The sequence below is a fragment of the Gymnoscopelus microlampas genome, assembly GCF_963454915.1.
Source record: "Gymnoscopelus microlampas genome assembly, chromosome: 19".
Taxonomy (NCBI): domain Eukaryota; kingdom Metazoa; phylum Chordata; class Actinopteri; order Myctophiformes; family Myctophidae; genus Gymnoscopelus; species Gymnoscopelus microlampas.
In genome coordinates this window covers 37,705,555-37,728,009 of record NC_139956.1, presented here as the reverse complement: position 1 = coordinate 37,728,009, position 22,455 = coordinate 37,705,555, and the positions used below count along the sequence as shown (strand labels likewise).

At 43.5% G+C, this 22,455-nt stretch overlaps 1 protein-coding gene across 1 annotated transcript; it reads right to left on the bottom strand.

The window, feature by feature from the left end:
- Positions 1–254: 254 nt before the first annotated feature.
- On the bottom strand, positions 255–1,265 carry LOC311034504 (mitochondrial ubiquitin ligase activator of nfkb 1-A-like; the record flags this gene model as incomplete). Its single annotated transcript, XM_084042383.1, has 1 exon — positions 255–1,265. One exon carries the CDS (start codon positions 1,263–1,265, stop codon positions 255–257), a length of 1,011 nt encoding a protein of 336 aa, XP_083898509.1.
- Positions 1,266–22,455: the final 21,190 nt, after the last annotated feature.

Here is a 22,455-nt window from a genome sequence, read left to right as displayed (position 1 = left end):
GCTTATCGGACAGGTCAGCCATGTAAAGCCTTACGGCTTCACTCAGGTTGGTCCACCACAAGCAGGATTTTGTCACCATCGACTGAGATGTTGGTATTCCTGGCACTTTTCTGTGTTGAGGCTGTGGGACTTTTATTTTCATCCAAGCTAATGTTAGCATCTCTTCAAGTCTGAAGACATTGTACAGGTTATACAAAACATTCAAGGGTGGCAATAACAGTGACCAGAACTGTATGTCTTGGTCATTACGTGTGTCATGCCTGATAGAGAGGCACTACTTTCTTGATATTCTGTCGACATATGGGACAGGCGGCAGGTAGCGGCAGGGCCTGGTAGCAGCTGAAGCAACAACACACATGCCCACAGTCCAGCAGGACGCAGCCACGTGGCCGGCTGAGGCAGATCACACAATCATTCTCTGACGCCGGTCCGCGGTCCTGTCTCTCAAACTCCCTCCTCAGTCGTTGGCGCTCCCACCGGTCTCTCAGGGTACGTTGGTACCGCCTGCCCACCCAGAGCAGAACGGCGGCCCCGGCCAGGGCGAACACAGAGGCCAGTACCTTCAATCCTACCATCTGGCTCTCCTGCTGCATTCGCAGTGTATGAACATCTGCTCCGGTCAGGAAGTACTCTGAACCGTCAGCCGGGGGACGCAGCTTCAGGACCCGATCCGTGTCCAGGATCAACTCTCCAACGCCTGTAAGCGTAGCGCCCACCTTCAGCATCCGCTCTGTCTCTAGCTGCCCTTCGGGCCTCTTACAAGTCAGGGCAGCCACTACGATGTCGGAGACGTCAAAAGTGTACGGTGTGTACTTCTCATGGATGTCCATGTCCAACTGGGAGATGTTCAGAGGACACAGCACCCTGACAGTGGCCTGGTCTGATCCCAACAGGCTGAAGGGCACTGTGTTCACCTTCTCATACAGCACTCGCTCACTGTGCATCCATGTCTGAGACCAGCTGGACCACACCAGGCTGTACTCCTTCAGCAGCACGTTGTGAACCACTCCGACAGTGCCTTCTTGGAACTGACTCCTCAGAGGCGTTCCCACAGGTTGCACCGTCCCTTCAATGATAACATACGGCAGACACTTCCCTGGGTTGTCGTTCACAATGTCTGTCAGCCTTCCATCTAAGGTCAACAGTGGAGCATTGTTGAGTTTGTCCACTGTCTTCCTCTTGTTTCTGTATAAGTAGTAGAACATACCAGAGAGAGCCAGGCAGGTTCCAACGTACGCCACCTCAACGAACCTCTCTGATTCCATTAGCTGAGCTTCTATTCTCACACGCCCCAAAATCCTTTTGTGTATCAAGTTGGCACTCCAGCAGGAAGTCGCTACCTCTTATATTGGTATTCATCAAACCACTGATCAGTCTGTCCCAAATATGGAGCTGTGTGTAACTCCACATTTGGGTATAAATATGATGTCATATTGATGACGCAAGATGCTCTTGCAGAGATATGCTCATCACTGAATGCACACTAATAACATGATATCCATAGTTACAGATTGAACTGCATCTCCTGGTCTCCAGTCAAGAATCCTCTCCACTTGTCATTTCAATGTTGTTGTCTGTGAAATGCCATTGATTGATTGATTGATTGATTGATTGATTGATTGATTGATTGATTGGTTGGTTGATTGATTGATTGATTGATTGATTGATTGATTGATTGATTGAATATTTTATTAGACAGAAATGTAAAAACAGTACGAGTACAGTCAAACACTTTGTCTAAAAGGATAACACCAAAAAAGCCCTTGCATTCTTGTTTCCATTGGGGTCCTAGGTATTCAATAGACCAATTATTTGTTTACTAACATTGAGACTGGATGCACAGGTGATTGCTTCATGCAATCAATTCTCAACCTGTTGTTTCGGGGTGCGCTGGTTTCAGCGCACCCCAACCCCCTCTTGTGTGTTGGCTAGTGCTGCGCGCCCTAGCGAGACCTGTCAGAATGGGTGTCATTTGCAACCAGTATGACGCTTATAGTATGCAACCAGAGTGAAGTCATCTGTTAAGGGGTCTATTCATCAACATATAAGATAGCACCAACAAATTCAATATCATCACAATAGAAAACCCTATATGTGTTGAGTAGAAAAGTGGGGGGGGAGGTGAGGGAATGGAGGTAAAGAAAGGGGGGGGTGATCTGTCTAAGGGAGAAGTGATAACTACCTCACCCTTTGGCCTCCTGAAAGGTGAATTTTCAGGGCTGCGACGGCGATCTACATTTTTTGAGGAATGGGGTCAGGGCATTCCACACCTGCATGGCAGTGCTGTAGAAGGAGAATTTACCCATGTTTGTTTTATGAGTGGGTGGTACCAGATCATTGTTGCCCCCCCCTGGTCAGCCGGGCACCTGATGGAGGGGAAAGGAACTGGTTGGAATAACGTGTTCCTTCCACACACTACGTCCAACCGGGGAAACTCCCCCCTGTCGGGTGATTAGAAGGCTCGTTAGCTTTCATGCATTGAAGGAGGCATGAGCTCGGCTCTGGGCTCTCCCTAGCCTGGCAGAGGGAGAGTAGCGCCCAGGATTACTTAAACAATTGGCACTGGGTGAAAAAGAAAAAAAAATGCGAGAAAAAAAAAGCATTAGGCATTTATGATTTGTTAATTACATTACATAGTTTTCTGTTCTTTTCAAGTGGTTGCTCATTTTAGTTTTTCCTGTACTCAGAGTAACTTTTGTTTCTGAGTTATATGGCACTCAAATGTCTCCCTTCATCCAAGGTATCCAATACAAAAATGCAGATTTGAAACACGACCAGGTCTCCTCAGCCAAGGTGCAATTTAGAACACAGGACCAGTCCATTTTCTCAAGAGCTGCTGTTAGAGCTTCACTAGAGTAGTGTTCCATAGATCTTCAGCTGATTGTGCTGTGACAATAAACTACAGATATGTGAAATTTTACGAGTGCAGAAGATGATATTGTGATCACTTAAGTTGCACTCGATGACACCACTATTTGAGATTCTGGACTGGTCCGATGTCATATTGATGAAGGTGTGATGTGTAGAGTAACAAGCAGTGTCTCTATCTCTCTAGTTTATATCCATCTCCCAGGGGCGTAGCACATTGAAATGGGGATAGACTCCTGCGATAATAAGCCTCTCCGAGGTAAGTTACTTCCTCTCTCTCTCTCTCTCTCTCTCTCTCTCTCTCTCTCTCTCTCTCTCTCTCTCTCTCTCTCTCTCTCTCTCTCTCTCTCTCTCTCTGTCTCTGCGTCTGTGTTATTCAGATCGGTTTGTGCAGGATGTGGCTGATGGGTGTCGAGTCATTTCACAGAAACACTCCTAACGCTGGCTGTTGTGTTTAAGGTGTGAATATTATTTTCACAGAAACAAATGCTGTTGTGTTTAAGGTGTGAATATTATTTTCACAGAAACAAATGCTGTTGTGTTTAAGGTGTGAATATCTCAACAAGGATGTGGTTGGTTCGCCTGAGATGACATGTTGGAACGGCTCGGCTCTGAGTCACGAACACATGCTGATGAGAAAATACACATCTGTGATGGGTGATGCATTCACCGTTTTACCAAGCAAGAAAATGTTACAAAATTAATTCAATAATGTATTTTTTTTATCACTGTGACCGCACAAAACACATTAACTTCGCTACATGTATACATGAGTGACAGACACAGACACGATGTAAACTGCAACTGGTTGGCAGAGGCATACAACCACAATGTAGCATTTCTAGTTATGTATTTGTATTTTTCTTTCTTCTATATTTGGAATTCATCCAGTACTTCTCTGTGTGTCTGGTGGCTTTTGAAAGGGCTTTGGAGTCCTGCTGATGGCTGACAGGACTTTATGGTGTGGCTTCGGAGTTGCAGATTACAGCTGTGGGTAGGACAGTTTGTCTAAATCCAGGTTTCTGCTGTGTCCCTAGTTTGAGCCTGCTGGTTTGTGGGAGCATGCAGGTCTGTGTTAAAGTCACACTGTGACAAATAGGCAGCTGCAAGGACCATTTCTGGGTCCCCTTTGCCCCACACAGTAAACATTGCATGGGCAAAAATGACTGGGGATAGCATGTCGTGATTTTTTATTAGAACCTATTCTATATTTAATAATACACAGAGACACCATAAAGCACAGACACAATGCAAGGAATCCATGGATGCAAATAACAGGACTGTGAGTGATTGTTAATTCAGTCCATTTGGCAAGTGTTCACTGGACTGCTGAGCTGATAGAACGCACGCACGCACGCACGCACGCACGCACGCACGCACGCACACACAGCAAGCTGACACAACACAATACAACATCACCATCATAGAGCACAGCTGTTAGCTCTGTCTGTGCATGAACTGCTGCCAAGAGCTGAGAGAGAGAGAGAGAGAGAGAGAGAGAGAGAGAGAGAGAGAGAGAGAGAGAGAGAGAGAGAGAGAGAGAGAGAGAGAGAGAGAGACCCACTACCCTTCTGACGGATAATACATACACACACACACACACACACACACACACACACACACACACACACACACACACACACACACACACACACACGTGTTTTACTTAATGGGGCCGAATGGAACATTATGTACACATACTTATCTGTGACGTTAGAAAAATTGCTCAGTGCTTAACAAGGAGGCTAAAAAACAACAACAACAACAACACAGGCGTAATTGAACATTTGCCGTCCCCTGAACCGGGCGTATTGTGCTCAGACAATTACAGAAGAGGACCACGAGGGACCGTTCATCATATCAGTTTCACAGAGCAGAGTGCCGCTTGGAGCTGAAACTAAGGAGATAAGGATGAGAAACAAATCATAGCAGACAGGTACTGCAGGCCTAGCCTGGTAAAGTCCCTCCCTCCGGAAAATCTAATTTCCATTTGATTTCAGGAAGGAGTCTGGCCTGAAGGCTTGTCCGGGCGTTTCTAGCCCGTTCACCAAATGGACGAGCCTATCAGCGTCGTCGCTCATCGTTCTGTGATTGACAGCGACAGTTGGCCAATCAGGTGGCGAGTTCGAGTGAGCTCGAATGGGACCGAGTGCAGCCGACAAAAATGGAATGAGCCGCCATTGTTTTCTGTGGGCAGTTAAACGTTTTACTTTCGGTTTTAAAACGCTCTCAAACTTCTTTTTTGAGGCACGGAATTTACTTTTAAGATATCGTTTGGATAGAATTTAGTTGTTTAACTTATGTGGTCAATTAATCATGACAGAGCCTATTTAAAAATAAAAATTTAGAGAACCGGCATGGGTGGGCAGTGACACGCATGTATCCTAATAAGGCAACCTATTTTGGGCATGGCCGTCTCAAAAGTCCCGTTGCGTCACATTAGTCTGGAGGTGGTAAAAATGTACTGGCTGAAGTGGGACACTGCTGATTGGCTGAAGGGGTTGTCAGTCAACGGTATTACTCCCGCCCAACTCCAGCCCACAGCCAAAATTGCAGAATGCGCGATCATGCTAGACTTACTCCTGAAATAAATTACAAATTAGATTTCCGGAGGGAGGGTTTACCAGGCTGACTGGGGCCAGTCCCATAGCTACATTAGAGCACACAGACAGGTACTGTGGCCGGTCCTCATTAGAACACACTGAGGCCGGTCCTCATAGCTACATTAGAACACACAGACAGGTACTGTGGCCGGTCCTCATAGCTACATTAGAACACACTGGGGCCGGGCGGTCCCCATAGCTACATTAGAACACACAGACATTATTTTCTGAATATCAAAGAGGAATGCTCGCTGGTGATTATGGTGTTTTAATGTACAGGACAGAGGATGAATTAAGGGCTTAGACTGTATAGACTGTGGAAAATATCAAGGGCTGAGCTACAGTTAATTACATTATCTCTCTCTGGCCAACCCAGGGACATCTGGAAAAACACAGCTTGCATCTGGGGGCCATGATTCAAAACTACAGCAGACAACTTGACTCAATCAGGGAAACAGATGAATACTGAACTGTAAGGAACCAGTGGGGAGAAAAACTGTTGCAAATTATGCTGCCGACAAGCAACACATGGTTGCACAGGGGAACTGGAGAGAAAATGCATTCATTTGTTTAAAGCATTTACTGCATGTCGTGTTACGTTAAGGTGAATTAGGTGCCCCATGGGGTGCATCTGCCAACAGCTTCAGCAGCACGTTGAGAATACAGAGAAAATGATTTAATTTGTGAGAAAACAGCCGGCACATAATTCCTCTGTTAACATTTCTAGCCCCTACATTCTTACCATTAACAGCATATTTCTCAAGATACTAGTATTCACTCATTAATGGCGTTGTAGTCACCACCTCCTGGTGGCAACAGATAAACAAACTCCCTGCTGTGGATGGACAATCAGAAGGCTGAACTAAAAGCAAAAAATAAATAAACCTCACAACTAGCCACAACCTGACAGCTTAATGGTCACATTGCTGTGCCAGGGGCAACCACGAGTCCCCAACTAACGTTAATTGGTCCCAACGAAAAAGCATGCCATCGTGACCCGGTGGCCTGTCATAGATGAAGGCTAATGGTGCATCAGATGTTCTTAGGAGGGCTACGCAACCCTTCCTGTTTCAATACGCTTTTCTCATCCTGCTCGGTGAGCAGTGTTTGAGGACAAGTAAATGCTGTATTAAAGGAGTAGTTCACCCCAAAAAAAAATCGTATTTCCTATCAATTACACACCCCATGAAGCATCGAATTAATGGAGATGTTTTTAGTTTTTGTCGCATTCCTAAGCTAATAATCTAATTACCGGTGGTCTATCCGGTAGGATACACAAAGAGTCTCCTTTGCGTCTACTACCGGATAGGGTTAGGTTATGGTTAACATAAGGATGTATGGTAAGGTTGTAGTTGGTAAGTACTGAAATGCAGATGTTTGTACATACATTATGTGCACGCCAGCACGAGTTGGTGTGTAATGAAAATGTGTGTGCAGTGTGTGCACATCCACACAAATGTCTTTGTCCAAATGCACAACGTCTATGTGACGTATAAGAAAGGAAAACCGGTGCGCTTCCTCTGGATGCCTTCTTAGTTTAGGCAGTGGGTGCTCAGCTATGTAAATCAATCAAAAGAAAACCACCTAAGTGGAAAAAAGCGGCACCCCAAAATAAAATTGCAAGACAGTGGCTCAGATGTGGTTTCTCATTTTATTGAGATGTGAACGCTAACGCGTTTCGGCCGTAGCCTTCCTCAGAGCAGATTAAAAGAGTGATACTGGGGGTGCATGCACCTCTTTTAAACATACACAAATCATCCCCACCTGTGTAGGGGGGGAGGTACTTGCTTGACAATCAATCAATTACACAGTATCACAGTCACAGTCAGATCAGTGGTTCACAACAAAATCAGTACAAATATCACAGATCATGGAGGCATCATAGACATCAATTGAATTTCATTTTTTAAGACATCACCCTATAATGAGATCATCCAAATACCAACGAAAGGCCACAAGAGGGACTCACACTTCAGGGATTCACACTTCTATGTGACGTGTTAGAGCCACACAGCTGTTGTTGTGTATTTTCTGAGGACTTCCTGAACACACTCCAGCGGAGCTCCACTACGACTCCACTCACACCACTCAAACACCACCACCTGTTCTCCAGTCTCTGTCTTCCACTCGCTCCATCTCTCTTCACCTTCTCTCCTTATACTTGTATTGTCCTCTATCCATTCTACCATCTCTGTATTGCTTCCATGTTCATTCAACAGTGTGTTCTATTATGTTCCAGTCCGTCCCATGGCTCTCAACTTTTACGTTGTGACACAAAAGTAGGTCAGAAAAGGTTGCGAATCAGAACTGAACAATCAAAACTGGAACATACTGTACATGGAGAATCATGTTTAGTATTTATGCATCACATATCTGGAACAAACTCCCAGGAAACGGAAGCTCTGCTAAAACGTTAAGGCTGAAACTCTTTTTGATTGCCACTGAGTCTTTTTCTAAACAATTCTTAATTTTACTTTTAAATCTTTCCGTTTTATTTGTACTTGTTTTTGATTTTGTTATATTCAAATGCGCTTTCATAGTGTGTTCATTTTGCTGACTTAATGTCGCTGTCTTAATGTTTACTGTTTTGTTTAAGGCACTTTGAATTGTCTTGTGTTGAAATGTGCTTTACAAATAAACTTGCCTTGCCTTGTGAACAACTGTAATAGAGGAATATGGTGTTATTTAAAACCCAGGTCCTGGTTTTTGGGTCAACGCACAATTCAGACCTCACTGTGACATCAGTTGTAGAGCACTATAGTTGTTCAGCCATGCGTGTTGCAAACTCTAACCACTGGCCTACAATCATCTGTTGGACTTTTTGAAGGTTTGCAATATTCTTTCCAAATTATTCAGACTTCCTGTGAAGTAGCTCCATTGTTCCCACACTTTACCTGTTGAATGAATCTATAAACACTCAACCTTCATCTGTCTTTGTGAAGAGCTTTTGTTCCTGTTGAAGACATTCAACATTCCTGTTTGAAGACATGTATAAACACAATAAACACTCAACCTTCATCCTCTCTTCATCTGTCTTTAGAAAGATCTTTAGTTGCTGTCGAATGCATAAACACTCAACCTTCATATCCTGTTCTCATGTGGTTCCTGTTGAAGACATGTACAAAGAACGTTCATCATCAGTTCAGCTCTGAAGCAGTCTTCCTAGGAGCTGAGCTGACATTTCCGAGCTGGATTAAGTGCAGATTAACTGAGCAAAGCTTGTTATTGATTGTAATGGCAATTAAAGTGGAGATGCCATGGGGCTACAGCCCAGTTTAAACAAAGGAGTTCCACAAGTAGAAACACATAAATCAATGGGAGGCTAAGACAACAGGACCGATTGCCAGGAGGGTGCTTAAAAACACCTGCTCTCTCTAAACTTGTTTTTCCAAAGCCGACGATCTTGGAGGTTCTAAGGCTCCATTTACACTGGCAGACAAATCCAGCCTGAATCCAGCCTGAATCAGATCTGTGCCATTTCCAGATTGGAATCCGATTAGTTTTATGTAGTCTGAACAGAGAGAGGTCACATGGAATCCGATTTTTACGAATCCGACTTGAGACACATTCAGAGGTGGTTTCAAATCTGATTCAAATCTGATTTCTAGCTGCAGTCTGAACGCAGTAACCTGATCTAACCACCCAAGTCACATATCAAACTGTCCAAAACATCACTTGCAACGCAACCCAAGCGCCACTGACGTCATTGCAGAGCGCAAGAATTGATTTTGATTTACGAGAGCGCAAGGGGTGTAATGAAAACAAAACAATAGCGCAGCATAAGTTTTACAGAAGAAATGGCGAGCAGCATTCAGTGGACAGATGGAGATATTCAATGTCTCCTGGCACTTTGGGGGGATGACTCAGTACAAGCAAAACTTGTAGGAATGTATAGGAACAAAGAAATATATGAAGACATATCTCACGGCATGGCAGAAAATGGGTTCAAAAGGTCCTATCTGCAGTGTGAGAGGAAAATAAAGAATTTTAAGAACACATATAAAGAGATAGAAGTCATGACGTCATGACGCCTACGTCGTTACCACGGTAACCAAAGCAGATATGTCAACGCAGGGCGGCTTTGGGTTGACGTTGTTTAAATCAATCTGAACTAGAGCTCTTCACGGGTCCAAAAAAAAACGGTCCAGAACCGAAATGAAATGTGAAATCTGATCCAATTCCGACCCGTTCCGAAAAAAAAAATCCAATAACAAAACCAAACCCTAGTGGACCCGTGACAGTTTTGTCCGATTCCGACCCGTTCCGACCTTTTTTTTTTTTACGGACCCGGACCCTAATTGGACTGGTGAAATTTGTTCCGAAACTCGCTTATTTCCGAGATTTTACAGACCCCGACCCTGCAGACACCCCTTCAAAAAAGCGCATATGAAACAATACAAAAATAAATAAATATGCGCAAAGGTATTAATGTAATATATGTGACAAAAGGTTTTCTTTGTAAATAAATGTAGACTTTATGAAATAATAGCAGACCTATTGACCACTGACCATTTAATGATTAAAGCTTTGCTTTCACCTTGTTCATTGAGGACAACGGTGTTAGAGGAATCCATGAATGCACACCGGTGTTTTCAAATCAGCCTGGCTGGCACCTGGCTTGCCTTGCAGTACGGTGCGGTGCGCAGTAACTAAGTACATTTACTCAAGTACTGTACTAATAGCTACAAGCTCACACTGCGTCGCGTCGTTCCGGACTTTTACTTGTAATAGAGTATTTCTGCATTCCAGTATTGATACTTTTACTTAAGTAAACACCGCTGGTGCGCATGCATTGCGTAGCTCAACTTTTTTGAGCTACCAGCCTAAAACATCATGCAAGATGCACAGCCATTCATGTCGCTGCTGCACTAAACCTGATCCCAGGTCAGTCTAAAACATCACACTCAAGTTAAACAGCACTTCATTGCGTTTCTCCCCTGATTAGTGCAGCCGCGCGCACACGCAGCAGGCATACTGCGGGTCTTCTCGGATCCACTCGGGTATTACACATAATGTTAGACAGACCCGAGTTTCGAGGTAATACTGACCGATTCCGACCCGCCCACACGGATCAGACCCGTACGGGTCTCGTGTCCTCTCGGGTATTTTCGGAATCGGGGGGCCCGTGAAGAACTCTAGTCTGAACACACAGATCTGTGACAGATCAGATCTGGTCACTTGCAAATGCAGTGTGAACAGTCGGGCCAAAAGATCGGATTTGAGAAATAAGTGACAGTTTACACTTCATCTGGTCCTAACCTGCAACCAAACATTTTTAATTAAGATTAAACACATCCTTTACAGGAAACACAGACATAGTGTAGCTACTGCCGTGTGTGTGTGTGTGTGTGTGTGTGTGTGTGTGTGTGTGTGTGTGTGTGTGTGCGTGCGTGCGTGCGTGCGTGCGTGCGTGCGTGCGTGCGTGCGAGCGTGCGTGCGCTGTCTACAGAATTGCCAGCGTAGAGTAATTCATTATCTGAGTCCTGTTTAGGGCAGCCAGCAGTACTTACGTAAGACCCCCCCCCCCCCCCCCCATTCTGCCCCGTACAGTATCTATTACCATGATCTAATCCCCCCCAAATGGTTCTCCCTCCTCTCTGACCTACATTCCATGGTCCAGACCAAACCTCTGGGTTACAACCAGGATAAAATAAACACAGTCACTGCCAAGTTGGCCTCTCGTACACTGGCTGAGATACAGTACAGTACAATATAATACAGTGCAGTATTATACAGTACAGAGGTTGGATGATAGTTGAAAATCTTGTAAAAACTTGCTTTCTTCAGTGAATCTGTTAATTACACCAACGTTGTTCTTGTGAAGCACTTTTGTACTGAGATGAAGCATTTATAGAGATTGCTATTTCCAACTCAGAGAATTATTGTCCTCAGAGTTAAATGAACACTGTGTATTTTACAGTGTGGTGCAGTCAACCTCAAGGTCTCTGCATCACAGAGGTAATGACATCCTGTTAACATACATTCATCTCATGTCGTTCACCATCGCTCTGACCTCAACTGTGTATCAGAGTTCAACTCCTGCATCCAGTCTCTCTCTGGATTGACAGCCACCGTGAGAAAAAACAAAAAACAAACACCATTTGCATTCAGACTGAATGAAAGGTTACACCTTGTCCTGTAAATAATGAAGGGTTGTGTTCCTCTGTGCGGTGAGGTCTTTGGAGCAGCGAGCTAAGCAGGATCCACCTTGTGATTCTCCGCACGTCTCAGGCTATAATGTGACAGCGGCTGACAGAGGCAGGCAGGCCTTCATGTTGTCACCGGGGGAGAGTAACCTCCCCTCGGCCTTGAACCGGGGGGCTCCGCCGACCGCCGCCCCCTGTGGAGATGCCTGCTAATTCCCATTAGCCTTGCTTCTTTATTGTGCCCCTGCCTCCACTCAACAGCACAAAGTACTCAGCTAACACTCAGAGTCAGAAGGAAGAGGAGAGGAGGAACATTTCACTGTTGAGAAGCTATTAGAAGCATTCTGCATGAGAGGGAGATGTTGGGATGTTAAATATGTGAGGAGACGGGGGGGTCATAGCTTGATGAGTAGAGAGGTCGTCTGGGAATCAGAAGGTCGCCAATTCTCTCCCCCGGACCGCCCAGTCTATGAGTCAACATGTCCCTGAGCATGGCACTTAACCCCTAACTGCTCGCATTGCTGCTGAATTAATAACGCCCACTGCTCCTAATAATTCGGATGGGTAAATGCAGAGGACAAACTTAACAGCATATCATAGTAACCTTGTGCCTCATGTGGGTAAAATACAGGCAGGAGATGAAGAGGGCTATTGATTTGGACTGAAAAAAATAAACACTTAAGTAAGTAAGTAAATGACATAAAAAAGGGACAGAAATGTAATACAAAAATAAAGCTTGGAGAAAAGTGGAATCAGTTTCTTACTCAAGCGCTTTACCATCAAGCACTGAACCCCAAGAGATTTTGCACATCAGGTGTAAAGAATGCCTATTATCTTGTATTATGGATATCACATCTTGTATTATATGTAGTATCATGTTAAATGACCATATAAGCAACAGCATCACAACACATAACACAGCAGATGCTGTTATATATGTGTTATTGAACTGTAATTCTCCATGTTTGTTATGACACGCCCACTTTTAAACGTCCAAATCAAATTCCTCCCAATGTTATGTACCTCTTGCATTATCCTGTTTTACTCAGAACATCACAATATTAAGTAAGATACTCTAGAAATGCAGTTTCATCTGGACTTTAATGATGGAAAGTCAGATTCTTTTCACAGTATTGGTTTCTTCAAGTTGATAAATGTTAATGTATCGAACCTTTTCTCTAGAAATATGGTAGTCTGATTCACTGCCTTACCGCCGCTGCATTAAAGGACGATTTCGCCCATTTTCAACCTTTAATCTTCATATAAATATAATTGGTCCTCACTAATGCTGATGATAATATGGTACCATTTTTGTCCACTGACTCTGTGTCTCAGAGGACGACTGTGGACAGTTCAGAAACCCGCCTACCAGTGACATCATCGATGGAGAATCCAAGCTTATAGAAACAGCAGGCTTTCTATTCCTAGAAAGTCAGCATGCTATAATGGAAGCCATTGTTCTCGCGTTGATACAAATAAAAATACAGTTTTGAAATCTTGTTTGGACAAAAAACCTGCCTAACGATGATGTTATTGATAGGCGGGTTTCTGAACTGTAAACAGCCTTCCTATGAGACACAGACCAAGTAGAAATAAATGGCACCATTTTATCATATGACCAATCACATGATGATAGGTTGAAAATGGGTGAAGTCGCCCTTTAATGCTTCTGGCTGGAATCCAGCTCAGCAGAAATATGGTAGTCTGATTCACTGCCCTACAGCCGCTCCATTAATGCTTCTGGCTGGAATCCAGCTCAGCACTGTTACATAAACTCTATCTACACTGTTCTCCTTTAGCTCTTTCTGTGCTTACATAGTTCAGGTTTGAGGGCACATTTTACTTTTGTTTTTTTTTCCAGCAGAGAAGGAAATAGTCATAATGATGACAAAAGATTACACAAACATGTCATCCATTTAGAAATCCCTACATTCTTCCATCAAGCTAGAAAATCACACACCAAGACAAAATAAATGAAAAATAGAGAAATATTTCAGCCAATGCTCAGAGACAGTTAGCCCTTCCATGGACTCGAGCCTCATAGGATTTTTCAGAGCATAAAAAGGTCACAGCTTCTTAAGCCATTATTATGTGTTGCCAGTTGTGAATTGGGACAGCAGGGTTCGATGCCACAGTGAACTTGAGGCAGTCACAAGTCTCTCTGACAAAAATGTCAATATCCTACTTTTCTGAGCTCCATGGCCTCTGGAACAGTTTGCCAGATGACCTGAGATATGCCCTCCATCTCCAGTCTCTTTTAAAACCTTTAGGCTATGGAGAAATAAAACTTTTCTTCATACAGCAGCCTTTGAAGTGTCTTCCTTATTTAAATTATTCATCCCTGAAGCTATGTCCACATGCAGTGTGTGCATGTTGATGTACTTTTCTCATCTTTTGTGGGCTGTGTTTGAAAGGATGGTTGCTGGAAGTACTGTGTTCTTTCTGCATGTATCAAGCATTCCTTTATTGTGTATGTTATTTTCCATTGTTTTGGCTTATTTTGTATGCACAGTATCTTCTAGAATTTTGTTTATTTCCTCCCATATTTTATCGGATTTGTGTCATTTCCCCAAGCACTCAAAATGTGTTGTACAGTACAAGTGATATTTACACTTTATTTATTTTTTTGGAGTTCTTCTTCAAAACTGCAGTATAGGAATAGAACTGGCAGAATAGTTTTGAGGTCAAATCAATGCCACTAGCACGGTTCAAAAAGGGCTTTGACATAAAGTTAATTTTTGTCTTTGACTGCAGGAGAGAGAGAGAGAGAGAGAGAGAGAGAGAGAGAGAGAGAGAGAGAGAGAGAGAGAGTTCCGCTGCTGAGTGAAGCTACAGAGTGACGGAAAGGAGAGAGAGTTTACAGAGTGCAAGCTAAGAGGTGAGAATAGACTATACACACGTTTCACCAATAACCACTGATCTCTCTATGTTCTCTTCCTCAGTGCTGGACACTCTGACGTCTCTGTCTACTATTCCTCAGCTGTGAGTCAGTGTCTCTCTCTCTCTCTCTCTCTCTCTCTCTCTCTCTCTCTCTCTCTCTCTCTCTCTCTCTCTCTCTCTCTCTCTCTCTCTCTCTCTCTCTTGCTCTAGTGAAGCAGGTCTAATGCAGGCCTGCCAGCGGAAGGCTTATTAAGAGGATCAAAGCTTGGCTAATATAAATGCTGGGAACATGATAAGTGGGCTCTGATTATGGCCTGACAGGCGGTGATTATCATACGAGGTGATGGGTAATAATCACGGGTCCTGGGATCTTTGATGTGACTGTGGACATCAGCAGTGACAGTGATTAAGACCCATTATATCTCCGTCTCATTCAGAGCCATCTGTCGCACGCATGTCACTGGTTTAATGACATGAACGTGTATTTATGGTCTAGTAAAGAGGTCTGGCTGGCCTTGTCTTGTGTTGCCCTAGCTTCCTCCACGTCTATATAGCAGACAAGAGAGCAATGTCTGTCAACCTGTAAAATCCCAGAGCAGGTCTTGACATTTACACAATCTGCCGCATCCCCGGAGCTCTGACCAGCAGGTCAAACACTGTCTCCACCAAAACTCTCTCTCTCTCTCTCTCTCTCTCTCTCTCTCTCTCTCTCTCTCTCTCTCTCTCTCTCTCTCTCTCTAACTGTTTCAGAGGAGCAGAGACGCGCACTAATCGACATGAAGAGCCTCTATAATTAATCTATGTCAAGTGCATGTCAGAGTGGCTAAAATTAAACAAGTCTTCTCTGAGAGGAGGGGACGTGTGTGTGTGTGTGTGTGTGTGTGTGTGTGTGTGTGTGTGTGTGTGTGTGTGTGTGTGTGTGTGTGTGTGTGTGTGTGTGTGTGTGTGTGTGTGTGTGTGTGTGTGTGTGTGTCATAGTGGGGAGTCAACAGCCTGCAGTGTTCTGTTAGATAAAACTGAAAAGGCACAAAAGATGGAAGGTCAAAACTCTTGTGTTTTTCAATCCATCAATTAAATTTTGGTGGGTACTCAACGGTTATGTAAGACTTTAAACTGCCAGCAAATATTTACACTGGAACAAAGAGAATCCAACCTTGCCAAAACAAATGTGACTTCATGAAATGTTGACAAGTTTTCTTCCTCTGTGTTTCCAGACAGCAACAGTTGTGCTACACCCACGCTTCAACAAACAAACACACAAACTCCTTCTGAGAGCAGTTCCTCGTCTCATAAATCAACATCCACCAGTCCATACGCAGGGATGCCGGGTCACTACTGGGCATGATGTCTTCTGACAACCAGCCAACCACCAATAAAACCACAGCGTTCCTTGTTTCATGTCCCATAAATCAACATCCACAGTCACTTTGCTTTGTATGTCTATTTCACAGTGTCGGCCTCAGGCTGCACCGACTGTGATGATGTTACCTCATGATGTGACACGTGTTATACTGTGATATTACATGATGTGATACACGTTATACTGTGATGTGACATACATTATGTGACACGTGTTCTACTGTGATGTTACATACATGATGTGACACCCATGTTATACTGTGATTTTACATACATGATGTGATACACATGTTATATGGAGCTAATAGCATCAGAGCCACTCAACCCCTGTCCATGATTTATAGTCTGAATAAAGCAAATCGCTACCTGACAAACATCAGCGACGACAACAACAAAAATCCACCCCACTAAATCCGTACAGAAAAAGTAATATTTTGTGCATTTTTGGGGAAGGAAAAATATATCTATTTTTATGTTTGGATGTTTGTGTAGATGCAGTGAAAACGCTACAGCTGTGCTTTCTCTTATTCCTCAGCCCTAAGGTGAAGAAGGAATAATGGACAGAGCTTTGCCATTAATAAATGCGTTCAAAGGACTTTTGTTTTTGTCACTAGAGGGAGTCTTACGCCTTGGGTTTTTATTTCCTCCAATACATAAATGGGTCATTCATCAAAATTGGTACAGAATATTAATTTGTCTTCCTCCCGTAACGCTACCATGTGACAACCAAGGTGTCTCTCTGCTGTGTCCACCACCTCCTGATGTTGGAGGAGCTGGCATGAGGTCAACAACGTTGTTTCATGGTTGAGATGAGGTGCTCTTGAGTGGAATGAATCACTGCTTAACATTCACAGCGCTGTGGCGTAGAGAAGTTTAGTTCCTCTTAGCTTTAGTCTATTGTTGTGTCTCCATTCTATAAAGTGTTTGTGACTGCAGACTTCTCTAGGTAGCAGCACCAATCTATTGCTAACCTCATTGTTGGACACAGTGACGTGTCCAGCGTCATTGTTGACTGCTGTGATTGGAGCAATAATACAACAATGTGCAGCGTTTTCTCAAACAGATGACCAAAGGGTCTGGGTGAATGGTTGGAGAGCCCGCCTGGGGCGCCGGTAGGCCCCGATTGTCCCAGATTCGATTCCAGGCCAGTAATGTGTCTGAATGCATGCTCTGCACTCCTCTGTGGGCAGCACTCAGCTGGCTGAAGCTGAAACTGAATTTCCCCTGCGGGATGAAAAAGGTCTCAATTATTATGCTCTTAAATCTGGAGGTGCTTCTGGACAACAATGCTCCTCAATTGTCCTCAACAGGTGGCGTCAACAAGCCTGCTGGGCTCTGTTCAAACTGACACACTCCCTACCAGTACACCGCTGACCACCAAGGCATCTCTGCTGTTGCACATTTCAAATACATTTTAATGTATAACTACTGTGGTTAAGCTGTGTGTTGCTGTGACAACTGCTCCATTTGTCACCAAAGCTGAGCTGGAGGCAGCTTGTGATGTCACTTTGGTCACGATGATTAAAAGGCAGAATAAAAAGACGCCCAGACGCTGCCTGTCCCTTAACTCCACAAAGGACCAAGATGACAAGTTCCCCAACAGACAGCTTGTGAATTGTGCAAAAGTCACTTTATCCAGGCAGCGCTAGAAAGAAAATAAATCCTCACTGGTTGGTTGAAAAGCATATTTCACACTTTAGAACAGGGATGTACTGTAGAAAGAATAATTTTGTAAGGAAAGCCTTTCTGTATAAATCAAATCCATCCCAGTAATAGTCAAACATTCTCCCTCCTCTCATGGACATGTTTCATGCTTCCTGTGGGTCCACACAGAATATTTGCCATATGTGCCACTTCACAGCACGATGCCTCTTTTATGAAGAATATCCCTTCCTCCAAAGGCATGCAAATACAGTTAATTAGTGCCGTGGGAGCCAGTTGAGGACACAAACTAGAAGACACTAATTTGTAGTGGCTTCAAAACCTGTTAGCGGTGACAATACAACTGATGGCCAATCAAGAAAAACTCCACCACGTCCAGATATTAGGAGACACAGAACCTGCACAATGTGGGCCTCAAATAAGCCCTGCTGCAAATCACAGGGCAGAGAGGAAGTAAACAAGAACCTCATTTAGACAAGAAAAGGGGAGTTGCATCCAATATTATTACAATAGTTTTACATCATACTGCAGCTCAAACTGAAACTAATTGCTAACAAATGGGGTGAACTAGGACTGAATGCCCATTCATTACGACTGTCAGTAAATATTCCCTTTGTGTTTCCTTTGTTGTTATTCTTTACACGTGCACCTAATGTTGTTAAAAGAGTATCACCCAGTTAATGTAGATGCCAGACCACATAGGAATGAATTGAATAATTCCTTCCAAATGTATCCCTTTCAGAACATCAGCAGATGGTGTTTGTGTTTTCAGAGACTATAAAACCAATTACTGTACGTATGGACTACGTTTATGTATTCTTTTCCTTTAGGATAATTTAGCAGCTGAAACAGTGAGTCTCCCTGTCTCATCTTTCTCAGCATGTTGCCTTTGGCACATGACATGTTTGTGGAAATGGACTCAGGCGAGCTGCTCGGATGAATGTGCAGCGATAGGAAAAATGGAGGCTTCTCCTTCACTAACTTGTACTTTTAATCCACTACAATTATTTGAAAACTTTAGTTACTAGTTACTTTGTAGATTTTGATTATTATTACAAAACATACATTACCCCTGTATACATTTCGGCCATTTGAAAATAGCCGATCTACAAGCTCACAAGCTCTACGAGCTACAAGCTCACAATGCGTCGCGATGCGGCGCATTGTGAGCTTGTAGATCTGCTATTTTCAACGGATTCTTATACAGTTTATACATTTGAAAACTTGTGAAATGGGACATTCTGCATGATGAATACCTTCTACTTTTGTACTTTAAGTACATTTTGATACCAATACTACTTGTACTTTTACTCAAGTAAATTTTGATTACCGGACTTTTACTTGTAACAGGAGTACTTCTACATTGCAGTATTGATATTTTTACTTAAGTAAAGACATTGAATACGTTTTCCACCACTGGTTGGATCCATCATGGTGCTGTAATGCACCTCCCTAGCCGGGCCTTAAATGTAATTTATGGATCAAATGTGTGGCTCCTGCCTTCAATAGACCGCATTGTAAAATGACAACTGCCCCAAAGAGGGACGAAGAGATGACTTCAGCTCAGAGCAAATGGAGGACGTTGACACATTAGCACGGTGCCTGGTGGCTGACGGGTTGTGAGATAGTGTCAGTCAGGGTTAGACCCCAATTTTACTGACTGTCCATCAGCTAATTGCCTTGCTAATGGTTATACTGTAGGTGAGACGTCTGTTCTGACTTTGACATCTAGTCATTAACGACTCCGTCCGTCAGGTCTAGTAGTGCAGGAAAATGTCTACTCTCTGCAAATTACATCATGTCATTATTTAATAGGACAAGGGTCTCTATTCAATGGACTTGGCTCTAAAAGCTCCTCCTGGTTTTGAAAGCAACGTCATCCTTTAAAAAGGCCTTAAAAAACACATAATTTGGGCTCGGCTCATATAAAGGAAAGCATGCACAGAGGTACTGAAGCCATGAGAAGAAAGAGACGGGAGAAGATAGAGGGAGAGAGAGAAAGAAAGAGAGGAAACATGAGTGGCAGGTTAAATTCCTTCCTACGCTCTTATCACTAGGGATGGAGCCCATTACAAACCCGGTTCTGAATTTATCGAGACCCAGTTATCAATAAGCTTAGGCTTAAATAAATCTAAAATTACCCTTTTAAAGTGACAGTACACACATTAACCAGTTAACAGTTTGTTAGACTGTTTACAAACAGAACCCAAATGCACACATACATTCATTCACACATTCATACACGGCCCTTTCATACTCACATTCATACACAAACGCCAGTGTCTTGCTCAAGGACACTGCGACATGTGTGCAGACACACAAACAAAAGGAGATGATGAAAACACACACACACACACACACACACACACACACACACACACACACACACACACACACACACACACACACACACACACACACACACACACACACACACACACACACACACACACACACACATACGCATTCAAATGAATAAACAGGCTGGTTTGTAACATCCATCAGGCGGGATTCTATTGGTCACTTTTAAACACTAACACAAGGAGAGCGAGAGAGAGAGAGAGAGAGAGAGAGAGAGAGAGAGAGAGAGAGAGAGAGAGAGAGAGAGAGAGAGAGAGAGGGAGGGAGAGAGAGAGTCATTTCTTGGCTCACACCACCCTCCTCTTGTGTGCAGGGCATATTAATGAGCGCCACATTTAGGTCAGTAGAGCTGGAACCAGAATGCTTGGCTTTCTCCATGTCTACCCATCCCGTGACAGGAACAGAAAAACACTGGAGTCAGCCGTGCGTTACCGTGCAGTTTGGCTGTGAAATGTTCAGCGCTTTGATATCAAAACTATTAAAAAAGGGCCATTTTACGCTCAGAGTGAAATGAATGCTCAGGATTGTTGCTGTGGCATTTTTTTCTTATTTTGTTTTCTTTTCTACTTTATTTCCGATGGTGGCAGTGAGAGAGACAGGACAGATGAGAGAGAAAGGATGCCATTAACAAATACGTTTAACATTAACATTAACCTCTATGTACTGTATAGACAGAGTTGTCTTTGTGTTTAACATTAACAATAACCTCTATGTATAGACAGAGTTGTCTTTGTGTTTAACATTAACAATAACCTCTATGTATAGACAGAGTTGTCTTGGTGTTTAACATTAACGTTAACCGTGTGCCACCAGGCTTTCTGCAGTCCGTAGGCTATTGCACTGAGGAACTTTTTTTTATTTACTGTTCAGTGTTCAGATCTGGTCTAGAGCTTGTCTACGGTATACAGTAATTTGCATACATACACATGAACACATGAACGCAGACCATTTCCCTCTCCACTCTAGATCCTATCTACAAACTGTAATGTGAATTGACCCAGTATACATTAACATTAGTTGCTGTCATTAACGTTAGATTATTTATCACAATGTCTAAAACAACCTGAAGCTACAGCCCAAACCTGCAGCCCCGCCCCCCACCCCCACACACACACACACACACACACACACACACGCGCGCGCGCACACGCACACGCGCACACACGCACGCACACGCACGCACACACACACACACACACACACACACACACACACACACACACACACACACACACACACACACACACACTTGTATGTGTGTGTATGTGTGCACAGTTCCTGGCTTAATATTGCATGGTATAATTATCCTGGAATGGAGGCAGGTGTTGCGCATTAATTGAACAAACACACACACACACACACACACACACACACACACACACACACACACACACACACACACACACACACACACACACACACACACACACAGTCCTGGCTCAGGCTTTTGTTGAGTGTAATTATCCAAAGTGTAAATGAGGGAGACTCAACATGAATGTGAGTGCATTAGCAATGCAGCTAAAAGGGATGAGTCACATGCCAGGGTGCACTAGGGTGGATCTGTGCACGTTTTCCCTACTCTGTACTTTCATCTTTATTTTGATTCTATAAAGCTGAAGTTGTGTGTGCATGCGTGCGTGCAAATACGCCCATATATGGACATGCCTGTCGTTGATTGATTGATTGATTGAAATTTTTACTAGGCAAAAACAAATTAAACATCACAATTACATTTATAATACTTTGTCTAAAAGGTCCGTCCAAAAAAGTCCTTGCGGTCTTGTTTCCGTTGAGGTCCTTGGTATTCATTTCATAGACGTATGTAGTAGCAACCAAACAGTTCAAATATCAACACAAAAATACAGAGAAAATAACACTATATGTAAAAAAAAAAAAGCATGAAAACAAAACAAAAAATATATATATATACAAAAAAGGGGGGGGGGGTCGTCTGTCTATCGGGAAACTGGTACTACCTCCTCTTTTGGCCTCCAGAAAGGTGAGTTTTTAGGGCTGTTTTAAATGAGCCCAGCGAATTGCATTTTTTGAGGGATGGGGTTAGACTATTATACCTGGGTGGCAGTGCTGTAGAAGGAGAATTTGCCCATGTTTGTTTTATGGGTGGGTGGTACCAGATTGTTGTTTGCGCTCCCTCTTGTTTCGTGACTGTGGGTGTCACTAACTTTTTGGAGGTATTTAGACAGATATGCTGGTATAGGGGGCATTTCGGGCAAATCTGCATTTACAATTTTGAAGACCAGATCCCTTTTTTGTTGTTTAACCCTGTCTTCCACCCTGAGCCAGCCTAGGCTGGCAAAATGGGTGGGAGAAAGGTGGGTCATGGGCCCCAGTCCGAGAAGTAGTCGAATCAGTTGAGGTGTTGGAGTACCAAGAGGAGGAAAAACGGGCTGAGGGTCCTGAGGGCCTGAGGGTTGACAACAATTTTAGCAATTTACTTATGTCCACACAAAAGGAAATGTATACAAGGACACAAATATTACGGTGCAGCAAGGTTACATCCACAAAGTCAAGGCATATGTCCTCATGATACAACAAGCATGTCATGTCACCCAGCC